Source organism: Penicillium argentinense (assembly GCF_028826775.1).
Source record: "Penicillium argentinense strain IBT 30761 chromosome Unknown utg000003l_segment0_segment0, whole genome shotgun sequence".
In the NCBI taxonomy this organism is placed as follows: domain Eukaryota; kingdom Fungi; phylum Ascomycota; class Eurotiomycetes; order Eurotiales; family Aspergillaceae; genus Penicillium; species Penicillium argentinense.
Genome location: NW_026622662.1, coordinates 181,627 through 204,451, shown reverse-complemented (window position 1 = coordinate 204,451; position 22,825 = coordinate 181,627). Strand labels below are relative to the sequence as shown.

General features: G+C 52.8%; 8 protein-coding genes across 8 annotated transcripts; 5 read left to right on the top strand and 3 right to left on the bottom strand.

Moving 5' to 3' along the window:
- Positions 1–733: 733 nt before the first annotated feature.
- Positions 734–3,153, top strand: N7532_002245 (uncharacterized protein; the record flags this gene model as incomplete). The annotated part of the gene is made up of 4 exons (XM_056614739.1): positions 734–960; positions 1,011–1,147; positions 1,260–2,122; positions 2,170–3,153. The coding sequence occupies 4 exons, from the start codon at positions 734–736 to the stop codon at positions 3,151–3,153; spliced, it is 2,211 nt and encodes a 736-aa protein (XP_056477711.1).
- A 617-nt stretch (positions 3,154–3,770) lies between these two features.
- On the top strand, positions 3,771–5,108 carry N7532_002244 (glycosylphosphatidylinositol-alpha 1,4 mannosyltransferase I; the record flags this gene model as incomplete). The annotated part of the gene is made up of 2 exons (XM_056614738.1): positions 3,771–4,763; positions 4,815–5,108. 2 exons carry the CDS (start codon positions 3,771–3,773, stop codon positions 5,106–5,108), a joined length of 1,287 nt encoding a protein of 428 aa, XP_056477710.1.
- Positions 5,109–6,400: 1,292 nt separating this feature from the next.
- N7532_002243 (DNA damage response protein RcaA) lies at positions 6,401–8,698 on the bottom strand (the record flags this gene model as incomplete). The annotated part of the gene is made up of 3 exons (XM_056614737.1): positions 6,401–8,350; positions 8,405–8,484; positions 8,662–8,698. The coding sequence occupies 3 exons, from the start codon at positions 8,696–8,698 to the stop codon at positions 6,401–6,403; spliced, it is 2,067 nt and encodes a 688-aa protein (XP_056477709.1).
- A 189-nt stretch (positions 8,699–8,887) lies between these two features.
- N7532_002242 (Y-family DNA polymerase) lies at positions 8,888–10,742 on the top strand (the record flags this gene model as incomplete). The annotated part of the gene is made up of 2 exons (XM_056614736.1): positions 8,888–9,001; positions 9,054–10,742. The coding sequence occupies 2 exons, from the start codon at positions 8,888–8,890 to the stop codon at positions 10,740–10,742; spliced, it is 1,803 nt and encodes a 600-aa protein (XP_056477708.1).
- A 587-nt stretch (positions 10,743–11,329) lies between these two features.
- On the top strand, positions 11,330–13,195 carry N7532_002241 (uncharacterized protein; the record flags this gene model as incomplete). Its single annotated transcript, XM_056614735.1, has 1 exon — positions 11,330–13,195. One exon carries the CDS (start codon positions 11,330–11,332, stop codon positions 13,193–13,195), a length of 1,866 nt encoding a protein of 621 aa, XP_056477707.1.
- Positions 13,196–13,608: 413 nt separating this feature from the next.
- Positions 13,609–14,991, bottom strand: N7532_002240 (uncharacterized protein; the record flags this gene model as incomplete). The annotated part of the gene is made up of 3 exons (XM_056614734.1): positions 13,609–14,008; positions 14,058–14,644; positions 14,704–14,991. The coding sequence occupies 3 exons, from the start codon at positions 14,989–14,991 to the stop codon at positions 13,609–13,611; spliced, it is 1,275 nt and encodes a 424-aa protein (XP_056477706.1).
- A 1,127-nt stretch (positions 14,992–16,118) lies between these two features.
- Positions 16,119–17,276, bottom strand: N7532_002239 (uncharacterized protein; the record flags this gene model as incomplete). Its single annotated transcript, XM_056614733.1, has 3 exons — positions 16,119–16,749; positions 16,802–17,017; positions 17,068–17,276. The coding sequence occupies 3 exons, from the start codon at positions 17,274–17,276 to the stop codon at positions 16,119–16,121; spliced, it is 1,056 nt and encodes a 351-aa protein (XP_056477705.1).
- Positions 17,277–17,647: 371 nt separating this feature from the next.
- Positions 17,648–22,823, top strand: N7532_002238 (uncharacterized protein; the record flags this gene model as incomplete). Its single annotated transcript, XM_056614732.1, is given in 17 exon segments — positions 17,648–18,138; positions 18,198–18,256; positions 18,301–18,332; positions 18,385–18,544; positions 18,598–18,797; positions 18,857–19,036; positions 19,083–19,186; positions 19,248–19,311; positions 19,791–19,866; positions 19,916–19,970; positions 20,023–20,170; positions 20,229–20,830; positions 20,882–21,311; positions 21,365–21,499; positions 21,546–21,673; positions 21,726–22,057; positions 22,075–22,823. 17 exon segments carry the CDS (start codon positions 17,648–17,650, stop codon positions 22,821–22,823), a joined length of 3,945 nt encoding a protein of 1,314 aa, XP_056477704.1.
- Between the last annotated feature and the right edge of the window lie 2 nt (positions 22,824–22,825).

Sequence of the window (22,825 nt, the reverse complement as noted above, 5' to 3'; positions counted from 1 at the left end):
ATGTAGTGATGTGGGTGATGGATGTATCTCTAAGTTCCTGGAACATCGCTGCCCTCCGGATTTGCCCCCAGATTGCCGTCACGATTCTGGTCGCCGGTTATGTCTTAGCACAACGGCGATGACGCGGTGGTCCCTATCAAACACCATATATGTCTCTTGTGGAGGTTGTCCATGCAAAAGTTCGTCCGCAGTTGATCCCTTTTAGCGCTGGGAATTGCGCACATCACCTGCCGGGTGCCTGGGGATATTAAATGCGTCATTTTATGCGCAGTGACAATACAAAGCTCATGCACGACACACCATAAGCGAGGCTTGGGAACCCCGGTCTCGCGAACGAGATGTGTTCCTTGGAAATGCGGGGATGTTGGGGTTTAGACGGATCAGGCTATTCTCCAGGACTAATTCCTTTTGGTTTTAGCTGCCCTGAGACCCGCTGGCTTCTTCCGGCAGCCCTCTTCTTTTCTTATTACTCTCCCCCGACCCTCTCATTCATACCACCGATAACTGCTGTAACGACATGATCTGCGACCTTTTTTCATGATCAACGAGACGTCATTGCACACTCCACCTGTATCAGCACTCGGGTTTTGACTTGGCAACATTCGATATCTTCATAGCAGCCTTTTATATTGCTCGATCGTACGATTTACATTCATCAGATTGCCCTTCTTTGACAACAGAATCCTTGAATTATGTGACTCAAATCGCTGATTTTGGGTGATCTGTCGCAACCATGTTCCACACCTTCGAGGGGTTCGAGAATCCCACAGCAGCCTCGCCTGCCCGAAACCGACCTACTGAGCGACGCGAGTCTGTCGGTCGCCGAGTAACAACGCTTCGTGCCTGTACATCATGTCGACATCGTAAGATCAAGTGCGACGGCGAGAAGCCATGCGAAGCCTGCCGATGGTATAAGAAATCCGACCAGTGTCATTACTCGGACCCTCGACCATCACGAAGGTGAGTGTAGCAATACCCTTTTTTGCGATCTCGGGATGATAACTCCATAGTTACCAAAGACACGTCGAGAAATTGTCGACCACGCTCGATGAATATCGCAGTGTGCTAAGCAAGCTGTTCCCTGACCTTGCTCCCGAGTCCCTGGTCAATTTATCTCGAGAGAAGTTGCTCGAGTTGACAGGGACCTGTTCGTCCGTTGTGCCGATGCCTTCCAACCAAACCACATCTGCACCACATCCCGAATCACCCGCCACTTCCGTTTCAGCAGAGGCGCACGTCTCTCCCCCTCTCAAACGAAGACGACAACCTTGAATCTCTCCAAAGCATGCCAGAAGAGCTGGACGATAGCCGCCACACTAGTTCAAGCGATCTAGTGGAGGGTGTATCTGATGATGTGAATGCGCTTTCACTCTCTGCCCGGCAGCCGTCATCCTACCTGGGAGTCTCCTCCATTCAGGCCGTCCTCAAAGTCATAGTCTGGCTGGATCCAGGCTGCGCGGCATACTTTGCCCGAACGCCAACCCGTGGCCAAACTTGCCTGGAATATGACATCCAGCAGGTGTGGCAACATCAACAGCCTGTCACCCCACCTCAACCGTCGATACCTCCTACCGAAATGCAAATGCTTGATGCATATTTTCTGTACTTCCACGCCTTCGCACCATTGATCGATGAGCAACACTTCCGCGAAACATATATGTCTGGTCGTCGTAAAGACGATCATTGGCTCGCACTACTCAACATTGTGCTCGCCCTCGGCTGTGTAGCGGCCTCAACGCCCGACGACCCTACACATCAAACATACTTCCTTCGTTGCAAAGGCCATTTAAGTCTGAGCTCTTTGGGCAGCTCTCACATTGAAACCATTCAGGCGCTGGGGCTGATTGGGGGTTGGTACTGTCACTATATAAGTCAACCAAATCTCGCATATTCTCTTATGGGTGCTGCCCTGCGCATGGCAGCTGGGCTGGGTCTACACAAGGAGTTTGCAGAGAGCCGTCAGACACCCAGCCCATCCAAATTTGCCTCGATGGACCTCAAGCGACGCGTATGGTGGTCACTCTTTGTGATGGACACTTGGGGAGGTATGACCCTTGGACGACCCAGTATGGGCCGCTTTGGACCGAACATCACCGTGAAGCCACCGAACTGCAGAGACAAGGTATGAATCAAAACCACATCAACATGGCTGAGCTAACGAACATGAAGGAAAATATTCTTGAGATTCTACCTCTCGTGGAAAACATTCGTTTCGCCAAGATCGCAACTCAAGTCCAGGAATCGCTGGCTGCTGCTCCTCTTGTCAAACACCAGGAGATGTCCCATGCCGATGCACAACTACAAGAATGGTGGGAGAATCTTCCACCAGTTTTGAAAGACCACGAACCTTGCACCGAATCTGTTTGTACCGTTCGAACCGTGATGCGTTGGCGCTACTACAACCAACGCATGCTTCTCTATCGCCCAACACTACTCAGCTACGCGATGCGTCGAGTACCATATATTGCCCTCCGCGCCGAAGAGCGCACCGCTATCCAGAAATGCCGCGAAGTTGCCGAGCTCTCAATCCAAAACATTGCTGCCACCGCACAGCTTAACCAGCTTTGCGGATGGAATGCTGTCTGGTGGACCTTCCAGGCCTCTCTAGTGCCGCTGGTCGGCCTCTTCCTCAATGATCCCACTGCTGATGATCATCGCGCCACAATCGAGTCTTGTCAGGCACAGGTTGAAACCGCCATGACGACCCTTGCTCGGATGCAGGCTTTTGGACATACCGCGAAGCGATCACTCGATGCTGTCTCTCGCATTTACGAAGCCAGCAAACGCGGTCAGGATCTTGCTTCAGCGAGCAGTGCGTCTGGCTCCCTGCCGGGCAACCTCTATCCGGTCAGTCGGGAGATGAGCTCGATGTTCTCTCCACCTGAGCCAGCGCGCATGGCGATGTTTGGCGAGAGCGGCGTCGCCGATCCACTTGCCACCCCTTTCATGGATGACAGCGGCCAGTACTTGTGGGAATACCTCAGCTGGAGTGATAACACCAATGTCTGGCCGGGGTTATCAGACCTTGATACTCGGAGCGAAGCCATGGCACTGCTCACGCCGGACCATGAGAAAGGGCCAAAGTTCGGTACACAGCCGTATTTCGAGCCAATGCCGGACTCGTACTTCACAAATGCGCCGCTTTACTATTGATTTTATTCTATCAGAACTTTATTGTCATATTATTTGCCCCGTGGGGTTATTGACTGGTCGGATCGGCGATCGGTGGTGCGAGGGTGAGATGGGAATTGTTCAGCGCAGCATATTCTTCTTGATCGGATTGACTCTTTCCGCGCTATATACACAATGTATCTTTCCTGCATCCACTTCTTGATGTACATAAATTATAAAACCACCTTAGGGCACGAATGATGAAATTTTTAAAACAGCACCAAATTTCTTGCAGCAGCGACAGCACCTTCCGTTTCGGGATTCGATGGCTGCTGACTCATCACCGGCAACGGGCGAATCGTGTGCTTGTGAAATCTGTAAACACCGCAACGCAATTGAAGGCGTGACATGGACAACGCGGCGAATTGGGACGCCCTTCATTTGGACTGAGTTGAACTGCTTTTGCAACCGGGACGCCTTTGCTTTGACTGAATCCCTGCGCTCGAGCAATCCCGCCGGCTTCCATCGCCGCGACACAAGGGAGGCGCCGGCAGCACTGGCAGATCGCATGTCGCCATCGGCCTGTACTCGCTATTCTACCTAGGGTCTACCCCCTTCAACTTTTATCCTCGGTATATTTCATTTGTTTCGCATCCACGATGGCGCCTTATAGGATCTTTACGATCCCCCGCGTCTTCGTCGGCGCTATTCTCCTCCGTGTTGTCTTCCTAGTCTACGGCGGCTGGCAGGATGCCAACTCCGCGGTAAAATACACCGATATTGACTACATGGTCTTCACTGATGCGTCCCGCTACGTTGCAAAGGGTGAGCCGCCCTATGCGCGGGATACGTATCGGTACACCCCCCTCCTAGCATGGATGCTTCTTCCCACGGCCTGGGACGGTCCAAAACCTTGGTCTACTCTCGCTTTCGCCTTTGGCAAGGTTCTCTTTGCCGCCGCCGACGTTGTGGCCGGATGGCTGGTACTCCAGCTTCTTCGACGTGTCTACCGCCTGTCGACTGCTAAAGCACTGCGATATGTCGCCGCGGTCTGGCTGTGGAATCCCATGGTCGCCAATATCAGTACCCGCGGCAGTGCGGAGGGTTTGTTGGGCGTTCTCGTTGCTGCACTCTTGTGGGCTACCTTGACCAGAAAGGCCATCTTAGCTGGCGCGATCCTGGGTCTTGCGGTGCATTTCAAGATCTACCCCTTTATTTACGGCGCTTCCATCATCTGGTGGTGGGACGCACAGCGCGACGGTGCACCTCCGGCTGGCCAGCCCGATCTATTTACGAGGGCGATGGAGTTCGTGACGCATTCTCGAGTCCGAGTCACCCTCTCGGCTTTGGCTACCTTTGTTGCCCTAAATGGGATCATGTACCTCCAATATGGTATGCCGTTCCTACACCACACTTTCTTCCACCATCTCACGCGCATCGACCATCGACACAATTTCTCGCCCTACAGCACTCTTCTTTACCTCACCTCGGCCGGGCAAACCGGGTATCACTTTGAGGCACTCGCCTTTCTGCCTCAGCTACTGCTTTCCGTGGTTGCGTTGCCCTTGGTTCTTGCGAAGAAGAACTTGGCGACGACCATGCTGGCGCAGACTTTTGCCTTTGTGACATTCAACAAAGTGTGCACTAGCCAGGTAAGTTAATTCAATCTCTTTGTTTCAACATGTCACTGACTTCAACAACAGTATTTCCTATGGTACCTCATCCTCTTGCCATTTTATCTACCCTCCTCTTCTCTGATGGGCAGGCCGAAGCTTGGCATCTTGGCTGCCATTCTCTGGGTTGTTGGACAGGCCCTTTGGCTGTGGCAGGGCTTCAATCTGGAATTCCTCGGCCTCTCCTCGTTTGTGCCGGGCCTGTTCCTTGCTTCTTTGTTTTTCTTTGCCGTCAATATTTGGATCCTCGGCATCATCATCCAGGATGGTGGGCTTAATGGGGATCCGATCGCCATGGCAAGGAAGGTTCACTGGGAAGACTGATTCTGACATGGAGCCTCTATATCACCAACAGTAATCGATAATTTCGAACAATATTCTTATAATTGAATTCTTGCGCTCAACTCTCTGTCTGGTGAATTGCAGTGCACCCATTTCTCGTAATGAATGAAGAATTTCCTGCAAAGAGACTTTGCCAAATAAGTGTCTCTGCTGGGCATCGAGTCGGCCCAGTGGAGCACAAAGTAGCGAGTGGCCCAGGTGTAATGCGATGGGGCCACTGTCACTGGAACAGGTACCAATTCCTTCCAAATTGAGATTGAGATGGTCAAAGCTTCTCAGAGCCAGAACTAAAGACTTTGCAGCTAGAGAATAACATATATGATCCCGCGAGTCCGATGCCGATGACTTGCCAAGGACGTCTACCTTGTTAAGAATTAGCGATTAATAGCTCTTACCATACTAAATCGAGAGCTGTCAGTACCAATGATCGTGATGTTGGTCTCATGTTGGAAGTTAAGCCAAACGATTTGACAAAGCAGTGCTCGTACTTTTGACATCAGCAAGAAATGTTGAATATGCAAAAACCAGTCATGTCAGTTGTCTTGCATCACAAACCTTCGCATGCGAGAACTTCGCGATGACCTCCAATTCCTGATTGAAAATGATCCGCTCGTACGGGCCTCTGGTCTCGATCTGCCCGCTTCACTGCTCGAACCTGAAGACTCGAGCCTTCGACGCAATCCTCCCTCCAAACCGTTGAGAATGCACCTCCACCTGCCCTCCCTTCTCGTTTCCAGCGTTCTGACCTGGCGACCAGGGGCCGGCGCGAAGTAGGGTTCGATCCATGGTAGGTAGGCACCGTCTCGATGCAGGGGGTCTGAAAATCGGTCTCGAATTCGAATCTCAAATCAGGTCTAGAATCCGGCTCATTTTTCCCTGGCATCATACCGAGCGTGGCTGAGATGGATCGGGGAGACGATATTGTCAAATTCGATACTGATAGTTTGCGGCTGAGTGCTGCATCCGCAGTGGATGCGTCATTTGGGCCCTAGCTCTATCACCCCAGCTCATCACCTGATATACAGCCTTTCGAACAGAGGAATGATGCGCCGAATACTGTAAAGTGACAAGGTTGATGCATGGTACTTCTCTCAGCTGTAAATCGCGAGGTGAATCGAGAACCTTTTTTAGAACGATATAACGATAGATCGACGCTTGTGGTCTAAGATTGGAATCGGGTGTTGATGAGGGTATCCATTGAATGCTCGAGACACGCTATAAGCAATATGCAAGATATTTAATAATACAACAATGTTACACGAAAGATAAAAATACTAGCGCTTGCGTCGGAACCGGAAGCGACCTTCTTCTTCACTCTCTGCGTCCGCCACTTCGCGAGGTCGTTTCTGACTGCGACTGCGAGAGAGTGTGCTTTGAGTGCCAGGCGTGGGATTCGGCGTAGACGCCTCTGGCACGGATAGTTGAGACTGTGACGTCGCTAGTTCATCACGACTAGAAGCTGATGGCTTTAATGTCTGGCTGGGCTGTTCCCTTTCAGATGGTTTGCTGCTGCTGCTCCAATAGTGGTCGCCGATTCCGTAGTCCTTGCGGGTGACCTCCTCCAAAGGGACAATCACACTTTGTACCCGTTGTCGAGCATGGCGTGGCTCGCCTTTGCGGCGAAATCGTTTAAAGTTTTTGCGGCCATTCCATTGCTCATCCCATCGGTTTGACTGGTCATTTTCCCGGACTGGAGGTTGTCGGACGGGGATATCCATCTCTTCAACAATGGCAAGGTTTCGAAGCTTTTCAATGTCGACATTCTGTGATGGATGTAGCTCCTCCTCGTGCTGTTTTTCCTCTTCTTCGCGATGTTTGCGTGCCTCTTCTAGGACGTCCATCTTGCGACGTCGAGGTTTGGGAGCCACTTCTGTCTTCACGCGCTTAGAAGCAGTACGTGCCTCGTCATCTCCCTGAGCAGCTCGCCGGCGTTTCATGGCCTGTGCCCCAGGAAGCAGATCAGACACGGCGTCATCTTCCGCTCCTTCTCCTCCTTCTTCTTCCTCCACAGTAGGGAGTGTCTGGTTGGGCTGGGGTTGTTCAATAGGATCAAGTCCCATGGATTGACTTTGCTCCGGTTCATCCATCCCTGGCTCATAAACAGGAATGGACTCCATATCAAAACCATCGTCAAAGGTTTTCATCTTGCTCACGTACTTCCGCTCGCGAGACGACTTGGCTCGTGATGGAGCCGGCTGAGTCTGCTCGTGGGGCGTCAAAGACGGAGAAGGCTCCTCTGAGACAGCTGCTGGTTGTGGTAGTTCAACTGCAGGCGTTGGAGTCGGGGAGACCTGGCTGGAAACTTCTTCGCGAGGCAGTGGGCGGCATAGTGGTTTGGCATCGTTGTTCAAAATGGCATCCAGAAACTCTCTCTGCTCGATGGACCGCTGGTCGATCGCGAGAGCTACTTCGTTTCCCAATTTAACCGACCAATTCTCGTAATCGCCTTTAGACCGGAACCGCACCAACACAACACCGCCTGGGCCAGTTCGCTCGGCCCCCACACCCTGGCTGCCTCCGGCCTTTTTCATGAATTGCACAATGTCGGCTGCTGTTGTCTCACCATCCTTGATCTCATAATAAAGGGCTTTCCCATGACCATTGTTGATTGCCGGCTGCAAGTTTTCGAATTGGCTGGCATCCCCAAAGACAAATGTGTATTTATCGAAGACATTGATGCGGTCCGAATTCGGAGCGAAAGCAGAGGCAGAACGACTGGTCGGCTCATTCCCAGGCGGGGGCAGGTGTTCTGCCGGATCTGGCCAGGCAGCGTCAAAGTCAGATTCCAGCGGCGAGATCTCTTGCTGGGTTCCGAGATCTGTCGGGGTTGTGGCGTATTCGATGGCGTCGAGGAATGAGTTCTTGACGATGTGTTTGCCATTGATCAACGCTTGAAGACCCTTGGCCGTATTTCGTTTGCTTTGTACCACATGCGTGGTCTGGTCGACCAGATATGGGATGATGGTCTTGATATCCAGCTCTTCTAGACGAGCACGAACTTTGGCGAGAGGGTCATTTGCCCGCATCTCCTTTGAGGAGAATGAGAACGTGAGCACCACAGGTTCCCATTTCAGGCGAAGAGTATGCGTCGCCTTTGCGAGGACAATGCTGTGTTCCGGCCCCTCCAGAATGCGCTCTCCTGTGATCCTTTCTCCATCCACAAATGTTCCTTTAGAAGATCCGAGGTCGGTGATGGTAATCTGAGTGCGGACGTGTGTTCGAGTCTATAAGAATGGTCAGCCGTGGAACGTAGCGGGCATTGAGGAAGGTGACCATACTCCATCGTGAGATTTCACGCAGGCCACCTCGATGGACATATGCTGCCGCGAGATTGATCGGCTCGCGCTGCCATGGCAAACTAGGGCTGTCAGTTCTTTGCGAACATTGGGCGTTCTCTGATGAATTGGGAAACGTACCGCCGCTCTCGTTAGCTCGCCCGAAGAGATACCTTTTGCCGGGTCGCAGCCACACGCGCTTTCCTGCGACTTGTCAGCGATAATTTCCCATCAAGAAGACCGCCAATAGCCCAACTAACCGTTCAGGAAGTCGCCCGTCGCTTCGAGAGTCCACATCGCTGTCGCGGCGTTGCGGAATTCGAGCGGTGCCGCCCGCGCACGTGAAGGCCCGACGCGTGAGCACGTGACCGCATCTGCCCGGTTCTGCCTATCGCTCTTACTTCAGATGACTCTTCCTTGCTGGAGTCTTCGGGAGGTGCTGTGATTTTCCACTTCATCTGCTGCGCTCACACGAATTGATGGCCGATGGCGGGCGAAGGAGACGGCCACGCAGAGCCGAGCGAGGATGACACGCTGAAGTATCAGCTGCTGGGTCCCTCTTTAACCAAAGCGGGCCAGGATGCTGTTGATCAGCAGAAGGTGCGAATCGCCCGCAGGAACATGGGAAATTCTCGCTAAATCCTTTGTCTAGGTGTCAGAGATTATCTACAATGCCTCTAAGGGATCCAAATTCTTCAATCATGAGCAGGAGCGCGATCGAAACCAGACGATCAAGATCGAGCGACTTGGCAAAGAAAAAGCGCGTCTAGAGAAACTAGACTTGAGTCATGACCTCCGGCGTGCCGACGAGTATCTTGCAGAGCTCGAATTGACGCGCGATCTGACTCAGTTCGTGGTCCATGTGGACTGCGATGCATTCTTCGCTGCCGTTGAGGAGCTCGATCGCCCGGAACTCAAGACGGTTCCCATGGCTGTGGGCAAAGGTGTGTTGACGACTTGCAACTATTTGGCACGGAAGTTTGGCGTACGCAGTGGCATGGCTTCGTTTGTGGCCAAAAAGCTCTGCCCGCAATTAGTCCTCATCCCTTCCAACTACGACAAGTATACGGCCAAAGCTACGGAGATCCGAGCCATTCTGGCACAGTACGATCCTCTTTTTGAAAGTGCCAGTTGTGATGAAGCATATTTGAACATCACTGCGTATTGCAATGAGAACCAGATGGACCCGGAAGAAGCCGTCCAACGTTTGCGTGCGGAGGTCCTGGAAAACACCAATATATCGGTGTCAGCGGGAATCGCCCCAAATGCGAAGATTGCCAAGATCTGTTCTAACAAAAACAAACCGAACGGCCAGTTCCGCGTGTCTAACGAGCGGACTGCGGTCATGGAGTTCATGCGTGATCTTCCGGTCCGCAAGGTCAATGGGATCGGCCGCGTATTCGAGCGCGAGCTCGAATCAATTGGGATCAAGACCTGTGGTGATATCTACCCTTACCGCGCGTTTCTGACCAAACTGTTCGGGGAGAAGGCATTCCAGTTCTTGGGCCAGTGCTACCTTGGCTTGGGCCGAACCAAGATCGAGCCGGTTGGGACTCATGAGCGGAAGAGCGTGAGTACCGAGACCACCTTCCACGAGATTGGCGACAATGAAGAGCTGCGATCCAAGCTCCGCTGGGCGGCGGAGGAGATGGAGAAGGATCTGGCCCGGACCCAATTTAAAAGTCGTACATTGTGTCTTAAGGTGAAACTACACACGTTTGAAGTGTTGACCCGCCAGACGGCACCCCCACGGGCGGTCTCTCAGGCCAAGGATATCTATACATATGCGCTGCCTATGCTGGTCAAGTTGGAAAAGGAGATCCCTGGGATGAAGCTGCGATTGCTTGGTCTACGTTGCTCGAATTTGGTGAGCACCAAAAAGACGGGGCTGAACTTTTTCGGGTTTACTGCTCAGCCAAAGCCATCCACCCTTACGGAGACCCCGGAACGCAACAATGAACACGAAATCGATGCGGAGGAGGCTTTTGAATCGGCGGCCCGGCAGGAGGTGCAAGACGAGATGAATGAGTTAGAACAGCTGAGCCAGGAAGCTGCCAGCCCCGAGATCGCAGAGTCAAACAGCGCCGAAGATGTTCCTGTGGTCGAACCACCTGCGCAGTGGGAGTGTCCCATCTGTGGTCGTCCGCAGGCTGCAGATGATCGGGTGTTCAACGTTCATGTGGACTTTTGTCTCTCGCGCCAGACAATCCGCGAAATCGCCCAGGAGTCACCACAAGAGGAGTCATCTTCTTCGATGTCTACCAGTCGCAAGCGAAAGACGCCCAATGCAGCCACAAGCACTGACGTGGATCCGCGACAGAAGCGATTGTTCTTCCGATAAGAAGAAATGGCTGCCTTGTATTAAGGTATTTAGATGTATATCAAGAATCTACAATGAATTTCCATGTCCATGGCCGCTTCTACTTTACCTTGGGGAAATTGCCTCCCTTCGCTGGACTGCACTATACATTCTTCACCGTCTTCTACATGATCCGCTGTTGATCCGTCGGGGGCTGTCGCATGTGGAGCAAGCACTGCAGGAACAAAACAATACGCATAGATGAGCTGAATCCAGTTTAGGGAGTAGATCAACGGGCTCAGAATGCAGCATGATCTATAAATGATCTTTAGAGTACTTCCTCCCTACTCTAAATTATTTATACGTTTAAATAGTCGCTGGGTACATTGGATGCAGTCATTCCTCGCGTTGCGGTGAAGGGGCGCCCTAAACCCCTTCGGGGCGGGATGTTTTCGCTTTCGCAACTCCCCTTCCTCTCCACTCGTCAGGCCACACCGAGTCTTCGCCTCTTGAGTCTGTGATTCTCGGAAATCGAGACTTCTTCTAGATCGTCACCTCCTGCTCACTTCTCGTCGCTCTGCCGCCATGCCCGCTGGCCCGAGCCTCGCCATGCCCGCTGCATATGCATCATGACCTCCGATAAACAAAACAATGGCCATCTCGCCAAACCGTTCACGCCCACGCTCTCCGCAGCATTCCATCGCACCAACAAGGCGCCGCTGACGCCGAAGCTCGCCAGTCCGAGTCCCGGGCACCCGCCTCGTCGTCTTGCTCAGCCCGACCAGACCTATTCCACCCCCTCCAAAGACAATCACGACTCCCCCGCCCTCCCTCCAGCGTTCCTCAGTGCCAACGTCACCCCGCGATCGGGTTCACGTACCACTCGCCGCGATGCTACCTTTCCCTCCCCGACTAATTCCTCCACCGCTCCGTCGCCACAAACCCCGTATGCGCAACCGACGGTTGGCCTTGGGCTCGCAGCCCCTCGCCGCACGGAACGGAGCCCGGCTCGCGGGGTGAAGCCCGAGCAGTCAAGGAGTTTGAGAGCAAAGACTCTCACGGCAGAGGGCCAGCAAGCCTCTCGGCCAAACACTTTCACGGACATGGCTGCCGGGGGTCCCAGGTTCTTTCACGCCTCCGATGCGCGTTCCACAACCTCCTCCGAGGTCGATACGTCCCGCTCCAAACCCGGCAGTGGGAAGATGTCTCCCGCCGCCAGCTTTATTTACGCAAATGGCAACCAAGAAAAACCGTCTCCCGCAGAGGACACCCATAGTACGGTGTCGTCTGCACAACGCCGCTCAGGGGGTCCAGGGAGTCTTCCCCGTCCCGCACCCCCAGCGAGACCTATGGCGTCGCCATCACCACGGCTGCGATCCCCCAGACCGTCGGATACCACCTCTCCGCCGCTGCCAGAAAAGCAGGTCCAATTCAGTCCCCATGTTGAAACCGGGATTGAAAATGTTCTGCACCGTTTTGGCTCCCCACCAAACAACATCCCCGATCAATTACACTCCCCTTCCCTTGCGCTCCCACGACATAGAAAGTCGTCCAGTATAGACTCGTCAACTCACGGCACTCATGATGGACTCAAGGCTAGTCCTATCATAGTGTCCAGCAGTTTCAATTCCGAAACCAACCCACCTACAATGTCTGACCAAATCCCCACCTTGCGGCCCCGCGTTTTCAGCAATTGTTCTTCGGTATCGAATGATCCACATGTTCCCATGTCGATGAGTCCGAACAACCCACACTTATCCATGCCCATGAGCCCGGGCAAATCAGAAAGTCCTGGTGGTGAGGTACTGAATGCCCGGACGGAGCGCAAGATCATGGATCTCGAAATTAGCAACTCCTCTCTGCTCGCTATCAATCGTACCCTCGAACGGGAGATGCGCAGACAGAATGCGGAGCTGCGGAGATACCGCCGTCTCAGCCGCTCCGGCCGTCTTTCCATGGCGCCCTCCACGCGCTCGTTCTCTGGCACCGCCTTGTCCACCACGAGTGAAATAGACGAGGGCACTAGCGAATTTTCCTCCATCCGTTCTCAGGATGACACGTCCGATTTCAGCGATGAGGACTCCGTCGCAGATGAAAATGTCATGGACCCAGACTCTCTCGCAGAACATGATGCGAAGCACCGTGCTCATGACGAGAAGAAGTTCATGCTCGACCTTGCCAAGCACCAGGAACTCCTGGTCGACAGCCAGAAGATGAATCAAAGTCTCAAGCGGTGTCTTGGATGGACGGAAGAGCTTATCAAAGAAGGCCAACGAGCCCTCGAGTATAGCGTCCATGTCCAAGATGTCGAGCTGGGCGGGCGGGTTCTCTCACCTGAAGAACTGGGCGAGATCGGCGAGAGTGGCCGCGCGCTACTCAGCCCATCGACCGAGTTCTCAGCCGTCTTCCCTTCTAACGACACCTCCTTCGAGACCTTCTATGACCCCGACCCCGCTACACTCCCTCTGCCATCGTCCCCCGGCGGGAGCGATTAACCTTCTAATTCTTTCCCCTCGTTGTATCACTTGCCCAATACCCAATACCCTTTCATTTACCTTTGCTATTTATTTATGTGCGCTTGATATCTAGACTTTCTTTCGGTTGAGTACCACTATACCCTGGCTGGTTTTCTTTCTTTGTGTTTGATGCTCTGGAGGTGCATTCTATACCTGACCATCTCATCTTTTCTTATATCAGAGTATTCGGCCACTTCTTTCCACCCGATCCTGTGATAGATACCCGCTGTACAATCTACCCTGTTATATACATTCATGATATTTCCGATACGGTAGTATACCACGATCGTCATGCAATCATTTGGAACACGTGAACCATTTCATTTCGTCATCGTAGTACTTCTAACTACACATAGTTATCACTTGCATCACGTCATTTATTGAACCTGAGCTCATGGAAAAGGACATTGCCCCATGCGTTGCTGCCGCAGCGAGGCTGTAATAGCTTCCACCTCCTTGCGTCCCTTGCCTTCAAAGTACTTCGGCCCCAGATCGGCAGTGCGATAGCCCTGCGGATAATACTTGTCGCCCTCATCACCTGGCAATGGCTGTCCAAGCGACCATTTAAACCACGCGACTGGGCCCCAGCGGTTCCAAATAGTGGGTTGGACGTAGAAGGGCGCACCTTCGTAGAATAACACGAAGTTCCGCCCATGCTGGTTCGGCTCTTCAGTGAAGACATCAAGCCGGAGGAAATTCGGTCGTGGAAGCGCCACATAACGAAGGGCGAGTTGACGGATTTTAAACGCGGATGCGAAGAGCAGGCTGAAGAATGCTGGTGGGGGTTTCATCCTGCCATAGAAGTTAGTTCCGACTTTTTTTAGGTGAAATGTATGCATACATCATTGCATCCCGCAACCTCTCATCCATCAAAAAAGAAACAAAATATACTCCGAGCGGCCTCATAAACCCCGGCAGATTATAAACCAGCACATCAATCGTCTTATCAGCAATCTCCTTATTCCGCGGGTGAGGCTTCATATGCCGCACCTCATAATAATAACTCCATTCGCTAATCTCCTCAAGCCAATGAATTCCATCGCGGAACCCCGTCTTCCCCGACGGAAGTTTCTCATAGCTGATATCGAGGGCATCACCGAGGCTCTTCCAGTACGTGCCCACGGCCGCACGTTCCATCTCCGTCATCTCGCGCCACTCGTACAGCGAGGCGAAGCGGATTGGTTCTGTTGCGAAGAGGCTGAGTGTGTAGAGCATGTCGTCCTCGAGGATCTTGCCGCTGGCGCGGTAGCCTTTGTGTAGGAATTTTGTGCGGGCGATTGCTGTTTGTGCGCGGGTCGAGTGCGGGTCGAAGGCCATGAATTCGCCGATTAGGGCGCCTGTGTCGGCGTAGCGTTTGAAGGAAGTAGTGCTGGAGGAGAATTGGGACGTCTGTAGGAGGAGTGTTGAGATTGTGGGGATGCCGTATGTCTTTTTTTAATGGATATTAGCGTCAAATGGGGAGGGAGTGTGAAACAGGAAGGGCTTACGCGGAAGAGCGCGAATTGGAGGGATTTGAGTACGATGAAGGGAAATTCCATTTGAAGGATTGTTTTCTGAATGGCCCATGCATCGTGGTGGGACATGGTTGCCATCGATGCACGGGTTGTGTAGGGGTATTTCTGATAGAGGCCTTCTCGCCGTCGGAATCGGAGGGAGGAGGCTAGGAAGAGGTATGCTGCTATCCCGAGAAGGCCGTAGAGTATGCCTTCCTGGAGGGAAGTATTTAATAGTGTGTTGAGCATTGTGCTCGTGAAACTTGACATGACGGCCGCCATGCTGAGAAGTATGAAACGATCTGATGATCAACAGTGCCGTTTTGATTCGAGCAGAATAGAGATGAGACTAGCCTATCTTATATACACTCCCGTGTGATTTACTGCGTTCCAACTAGAATATTAGTAGACGGGCTTCTGTCGGACGGATCTGCGAACTCCGAATCACCAGCTGCTTAACGCAGCCCAGAGGCGCGGACCGAGGAGTGCAGAACGCGGGGCAGCATTGTATTCATCGTATCCCCAACCCTGCTGTGCATAACGGGTAAGCCGTCGATCATCAGCGATAACTCTGCAAATACGGCACATTCTATTCGGCGACATGCATCGGAAGCGCCACGTCGTAGAAATAAAGAGTGGCGTGAGCGTTCGCATAGCCGAGGTCAGGCCTGAATGCTCACCGCGTGCGCGAATGACGATGCGATCGAGCGGTCCTCAGTGCAGAATGCGGGTGTTGTGCCTGCATAAGGCTGACATACTCGGGCAGTTGGTCGGAATTGAGCCCCTCCGGCATCGTACGATGATATTGTCAGCGTGGAAGCTCGGGAGTTGCAGAGACATGCGGGGAGGTGAGGGATCAGCGGGGCGATCGACATCAGATTATTTGTTGGCGCGCTCGTTGGCCAGCCCACTTCACATGTCAGTGAGGTCACTCGACTACCACTATCGAGGGTACTCAAGAGTAGGATATCAATGCATCTAGTATGCTAATTTGAATTGTCAGAATTGATTTAGTCTGGATTCTCGGGTACTTGAGTCGTCGCATGTTCCTAGGGCGGATAATCACCAACTTATTCGACCCAAAATATACTTCGACCCAAACTATGATTTCAGCACAAACAAGTTAACATGAAACCAGCTTCACCTCATAAATGACACTGGATGCTGCATCAGCTCGGTGACTAGATTCAAAATACCTGGGGTGAGATATGCTGAATATCGCGCAACTTTATATAACTATTTTCAGCACCGTATGGTGAAAAGATGCCCCTAGTGCCTAGGCACCATCACAACTTCAGAATTCTTTATCAAATTGAATGAATCTACATAGAAGTCCATTCTTGTACAGCACTAAACAGTCCCAAACCACCGCAACAAATCCAGGTTAAGCAGCATCCTAGTTATCCCACTCAAGCAGTCACAGTCTTCACAACCGCCGTCTGATCCTGAATATACGGAATCCCCGTCAACTTGAACGCCCGCTCACTCAACACCGGCTCCGTCACCGGACGATCGCGATTATGCGGATCCTCCACTCCATCTCGCTGCGCCACATTCGACCCCGTATGCTTCGCATTCGGCCAATGCGTCGTCCCAACCCGCCGATCAAACGCATCCTTCTTCCGCACCAGGTCCGCCTGCGTCGCATCTGCCACAGGCATGTAGCACGTATAGATGGCGAAGCGCGCCTGTTCATTCTTCGGGCTGAGGTTGTAGTGCGGCGTGCGCGAATCCCACAGTAGCAGGTCGCCTGGCTCGGCGCAGATCTTCTTCCATGTGCACCCGTGGTCGGCGAGCCATTTCATACCGCGCTCGGTGTAGCCGTACCATTCTGGTGTCCAGGCCGGAATGCGTTCTTCATCTGCCATTTCGCGGTGAAATTGTTCCGAGAGGAGGTGGCCGCCTGGACAGACGATGAGGCCACCGTCTGAGGGCCCGTTCGGGAGGAGGTTGACGAGACCTTGCATGCAGCGGAAACCGTGTTTCTCGGGATCTTGGTCTTGGTGTGGCCAGGGTTTGTTGGGGGCGATGTCGGTGCGACTAGATATTTGTGAGTGGTTGAGATGTGGAGTGGTGGGTGTATGGAACGTACTTGGGGAACTGGAAGTTGATGGCATCAAAGGAAACGATCAGGTCCTCGTCATCGTAGATCTTCTCAAAGGCCCCAATCACGCCCGGCTCGCTGCGAATGTCCCACACAAACTTCTCGTGCGGCAGACCGTAGTGCAGACACATGCCCTTTTCGTTGATCAAGGGAAGCTTGTCCTTGTGAACCGTGGACGGGTCATTGCGGTCGAAGCCGAGGTTGCTACCTACTTGTTAGCCCGGACATGACTTGGGAGATGTCGAATAGCCTACAAGTTCTCCAGCCAGGAGTACATCTGGTCCGCGTATTCCAACGCCTTCTCGCGCGGAATGGCCCCCTTGACTACCGCATATCCATCGCGCGTGAGTTGGTCGCGGAAATCACCGTATTGTTGATCAGTGCCGTCGACGCGCATGCGACCAAATCCGTGCAGGTTCGGGTTCGTTGTAGTGGCTTGCGTGACAGTGGTAGTGGTAGACATTTTGTCTTGTAACGATTGTTATTGTTGATGACCTTCTCGCTCAATTTGCTGTAGAGCTTGTGCTCAGTCGTATAGCCCAGTGCATTGACGACGTTTTTATGTCGTCTTTGTATCGGAGTCGCACCACAACATTTCCCGAGGGAATGCCCACCGTCGGTCGCCACTCGCGAGTCGCATTACCGGTTTGACTGGACCGGACTGGTGGCTTGTTGGGATGACTCCATTGTGGTCGGCAAGTGGGCGGGTGGGCGATGCTCGGCCGGTGGACTGATCACGTGGGGACAGATGGAAATGGAGATAGAAAAATACCAAAAAGTGACCGAAATATCCGAGTTGATGCGAGTAGTGAGAAGGCATTGTTTATCGTTGACATGCCGTTTCGCATTGTGATCGTTGGAGGTGGCATCGCTGGCCTTACCGCGGCGATTGCCCTGCGAGCGCCAAACCGCAGCATCATCGTGCTGGAGCAATCTCGTCTCAACAAGGAAATTGGGGCCCTTATTTCACTGCAACCGAATGCATCGCGGATTGTCGAGACGACGTGGGCACTGAAGAAGGAGCTGCATGGCGAGGCGCGGGCCATTGTCGACGAGGGCTTCCGCATCTACAACACCGAGGGCCACCTCGTCAAATCGCTGCCACTGCTGACCAAGACCGAGTACGGTGCGGACCGGCTGTGCTTCCATCGGCGAGATCTACATGACATGTTGAAGAAGGCAGCTGTTTCGCCTGATCGCGCGGGAAATCCGGTATGCGTGCGAACGGCGTCGAAGGTGGTGGACTGTGATCCGCTGGAGGGGACGGTGATGTTGGATGGGGGCGAGGTGGTGAAGGGCGACTTGATTATTGGAGCAGATGGGATGTATGTATGAAAAGCAGCTTGGATTATCGCAGTTGGGCTGAAAAAAAAGGCAGACATAGCGTTCTCCGCAAGCACATTCTTCACAATGAGCCATCGGCTATGCCGTCAGGGCATTCTGGTGAGTGAACACTTCCAGCATGCACATTCTACTTTAATCAACAGTACTAATGAGACTCGCAGCATATCGCCTTATGGTACGTTTACGTCCATTCAAAAACTAAACCGTGGTAAACTGATCCATTGCAGATCCCCACCGATGTCTTAGAAAAGGAAGAACCCGAGTTCTGCTCCAAAATCAACCCTCGCGACCCCTTCACGTCCATGATGGTAGCACACGACTGTCGACTGGTCATGGGCCCCGGGCGAGAGGGCGAGGTCTATGGGATTGTGGCGCTGGTACCGGATGGTGAGCTGTTTGTCCTCAAGACAACAATTTCTGCATGCTAAGATCCAATTCAGAGCAAATGAACGAGGACCCCAATGCAAAACAATCGTGGGTGTCGGAGGGGGGCCTGGCAAAGATGCTGACCACTTTCAAGGAGTATCCATCGTGGGTGACTAGTATTTTCAAGTGGGCATCCCCTTCTTTCCATAAGCGGACTCGTCTAATCTCTTCTAGGCATTCTGCGAGTCTTGGTCTTTGGCAATTGCGGGATTTGGTTTGTTTCTTATTCCAAGAGGTGTCCTATGAGATCACTCCTGACATCATGTAATACAGGATCCTCTTGAACGATGGCATCATGGACGTGTCATTCTCATTGGAGACGCCGCGCATGCCATGTTGCCCACGCAGGGACAGGGCGCCAGCCAAGCAGTAGAAGATGCCGAGGCATTAGGCTCGTTCTTCGAGGGAGTCACCGAGGCACCTAGCCCCGAGGAGATTGCTCGAACCCTCGAAGTATGTTTCTATTACAGCGCTAGGAGATGTTGGCTAACACACCTAGGATGTCTTCCAAGCACGATTCTCCCGAGCCAGTCTGATCCAGGCGTATAGTCGTCAGGCTGCCAGGCCGGCCACTGCGGAGAATGACAGCAGAAAGGTGACCATGTAAGTGAGCCAAAAGAGTGCTTGGATCAAGAATTGCACGACTAACTTGAATGAAATGCAGGAAACCGGACGAGTTTATGGACTACAACTGCATGTACCGGGGGGCGCGGGCATGGAAGCAGCAAGTATCTGCATTTGCATAGGTCATTGAATTGTAGAAAAAGAAGATATCTCATGAATTAACATCCAGAAACAGCTACATTAATACCTAGGTAGTGTAGAATACTGAGGTGGTACCTTCGTAGTATAGATAAGGTGGTTGTCGGCGAATTGCCGATTGATTGCCGATCGGCTGCAAACCCGCTGAATGCCATCCCAACTTTTCTTCTCTCCACACTTCTGGCTATATCTCCAACCCCGCAAAATGTGGTCGACCCACTGCACTACTCGTGTGTGGCACTGGGCTATGCTTGCAAATGCCCGCGGCTGAGTGGCCCGCATTGCACGCCGTCTCCCGATGGCCTGCGCTACGTCTAGTCGTGGACTAGTCCTACATAGGAGAGGAAACAGCCATAAATTATCAATACCCACCCAAAACCGGGCGTTTCAACTCGCGCCCGCCATGCTGGCCAGTTCTTCCACCCCGCGCCGGTCGTCGCGCAAGATCACGCATCATCGCTGTTCGCACTGCGACAAGGCCTATGAGCGGCCCGATCACCTCGCGCGGCACTTGGAGTCTCGTAAGTCGCAGCTCACGGCGTTCGGGAGCAGTGTTGACTAGGAACGCAGATCGCAACCAGCGCGTGTTTCAGTGTCCGATCTGTCAGCGCGGATTTAATCGACGGTGGGATTTGGGCTGGAACAACGTTGGAAGCATGGCGCTGACGGATTTCTAGCGATGTTCTGCGGCGACACCAGGCGGTTCACGAGCGAGAAGCTAGCGAAGGTAAGACGACGCATCGGCCGGCGAGGGAGCGCGCGGCCGAGGCTTGCGAGTCATGCGCGAACGCGAAGGTGAGCTGTGATAATCAACGACCGTGCAAGGTAGGAATCAAATTGAGACGACTACTACATGTATACTTGCGGCTAATGCTGTCCGTAGCGATGCCAGACAAAACAAGTCCAATGCGTCGCCCGCGTATCGAAAAGCTCACGGCGACTGAGAGACCGCACAGCATACACAATCTCGCTACAGTCATACTCACCTCAACCAAATACAACCGGTCAAGGATCAATAAATCCACCAACTCTTCCCAATTTCGCCGCAACGCCCGATTCCGGCCCCTCGGAATTCAGCGTCCCACCAGCCTCGGCCTCGTACTCGGGGAGCAGCCATGAAGTCTTCGAGTCGAGTATGGCATCACAGAACGATCTAGATCTCGACCCGTTCATCTCACAGCGAGACATCGATATCTACTCGAATCTTAATAGTTTCCCCGCATTTTTCGAGCAGGTCATGCTCCCAAATCTGGGGGCGGAGGAGTCTGTGCCGGGAACGCAGCAGCCGCGAGTATTTGATTTCATGCAGGATACTGATTTTACCCTCGCTGAGCAGGATATTTTTGGGACTGATTTTATTCCGGATCTGGATCGGATTCTGGATATATCGGCACCATTTCCGGGGTTTGAGAATAGTCAGCAATCTTTGCTGGATGATCAAGAGTCAGCGAGTAGAAGGGCGGCGGCTTTTCAGCGATCACTGTGGTATGTATACTCCTCTTGTGGAGGTTTCGATCAGGTCTCTAAGAATAGTAGGCTATGGGTCCCCGAAAAGAATGAACATGCCTTTAGTGAAGAAAGGCGAATCCCACTTCGCGACAGCGACAGCATCCCGATCAAACACCAAGACCGACTAGAATCTCTCAAGATCCCTGGAAGTCTATCATCATTAGCGCGCGATGATATCTTCAAGTTGGTGATTCGGATAGGAGGATCGAGGCTGTCAGTCGCGGCCTTCCCGTCAGCGGGATACCTCGACACCCTGATCAAAGTCGGGATTGGAAAGCGCACAGAAACGGATGCGTGGATACATCCATACACCTTTTATGATCCAGATTACCAGCAATTACGACCTGAACTGTTGACTGCTTTACTGGCCGCAGGGTGTGTCTGTTGTGGACTGCCTTCTATCAGCAAGACGGGGATTATTCTGCAAGAGATTACGAGAGTTGGTCTGGCGCAGCTTGTCGGTACATCTATTCCAAACCACTGGAAACGAGTTACTGATACCAGACATAGGTCGAGGACGATAACAGTGTCTTGCGGGATTTGCAGTACCTGCAAGCTTCGATGATGTGGCTAGATATTGGCGTGTTTTGTGGCTATACGCGGAATATGCAAATCGCAGAGAGCTATCTTCAACCGCTTTGCACTGTATGTGAGACATCTAAAACATCAGGCGCATTTTTAACGCATATAGGCTCTTCGACGCTCGGCCGCGTTCGACCGTTCAACCCATTCAGCTATTACACCCTTCTCATTCGGGGACGATGATGTATCGTTGCAGCGGGCATGGTACAGCTGGGTACGACAGGAGTCATTGAAAAGGTATACTTCGCCATCTCATTCGGCTCGGTATCTCTTGATATTGACGGGCTAGACTCGTTTACCACCTCTTCGGCCACGACGTAGAAGTCGCCACATCCATGAACCGTCCTGCCATCACCTCCTATACAGAACTCACGCTCCCTTTCCCTGCTGCTCGAGACTTATGGCTCGCCTCAACAGCAGCGGCATGGAGGGATATTTGGACCAGTCGATACCGCATCACAGCGGTATCCGTCCTGAATCTGCGTGATCTCCTCTCCGACCCATCCCTCATCAACCACATCCCGCCCGAGCTTGACGCCGAAGTAGCGAGAAGGGCACTTTTGCAGGGGCTAGCTGTGCAGACCTGGGAATTTCGCCAACAGATGCTGCTCTCGCAAGGCTGTCAAAATGCACCAAAGGCTACGATGCGGTTGTGGCTACAGAGCAGACAGGAAGATCTGCAAGTCTTTCTACTCCCCCTTATCGTATTGCATCTGCTAACAGAAGAGGTAGATACACGACTCTAAAAAGCATCAAAGAAGACTCTCCAAACGCACCAGCAGTCACAACTCTCCTCAACGAATTCGTCATGATGTACCTCCACATCGACATAGACGGCATCCAGCGCTTCGTCGGCAAACTAGGCGAGCTCGACGCCCGACGCGCATATCCAGCCCTCCGAGATTGGAGCCAGACAAAAGAAGCGCGCACCGCCCTCTGGCATGCCGGACAGGTCCTTCGCGCAGCACGTGCGGTCGTGGCGTACCAATTCCGTGGCTTCGACTCCCTGTCAATTTACCATGCTGCCCTGGTCTTATGGGTCTACGGACTACTCCAGTGCGGCGAGAATAGAAGGTTGGAAATTCAGACGCCGCTTAGTGATGCTGAGCCGGCACCTGCTGTTGCGCTGGATGGGCCTGAGGATCACGCCGTCAAGGCTTTTGTGGGGCATGGGATTGGGAGGCCCGGTTTGACGATGTTGCATCCTCGTGGTGCGAATGAGGGTGATACAAAGGTTTTTTGTGAGCTATGTAAGCCTCGTTCGGTTATGGCTGTTGCTAGGCAGGTATTTGAGGGGAATTGTCCGTTGCCGTTGCCGGATGATATTTTGCCGCCGATGATTCAGAATTTGTGCTCTTTGATTGAGGAGCTGGGGAATCTTCCATAGTC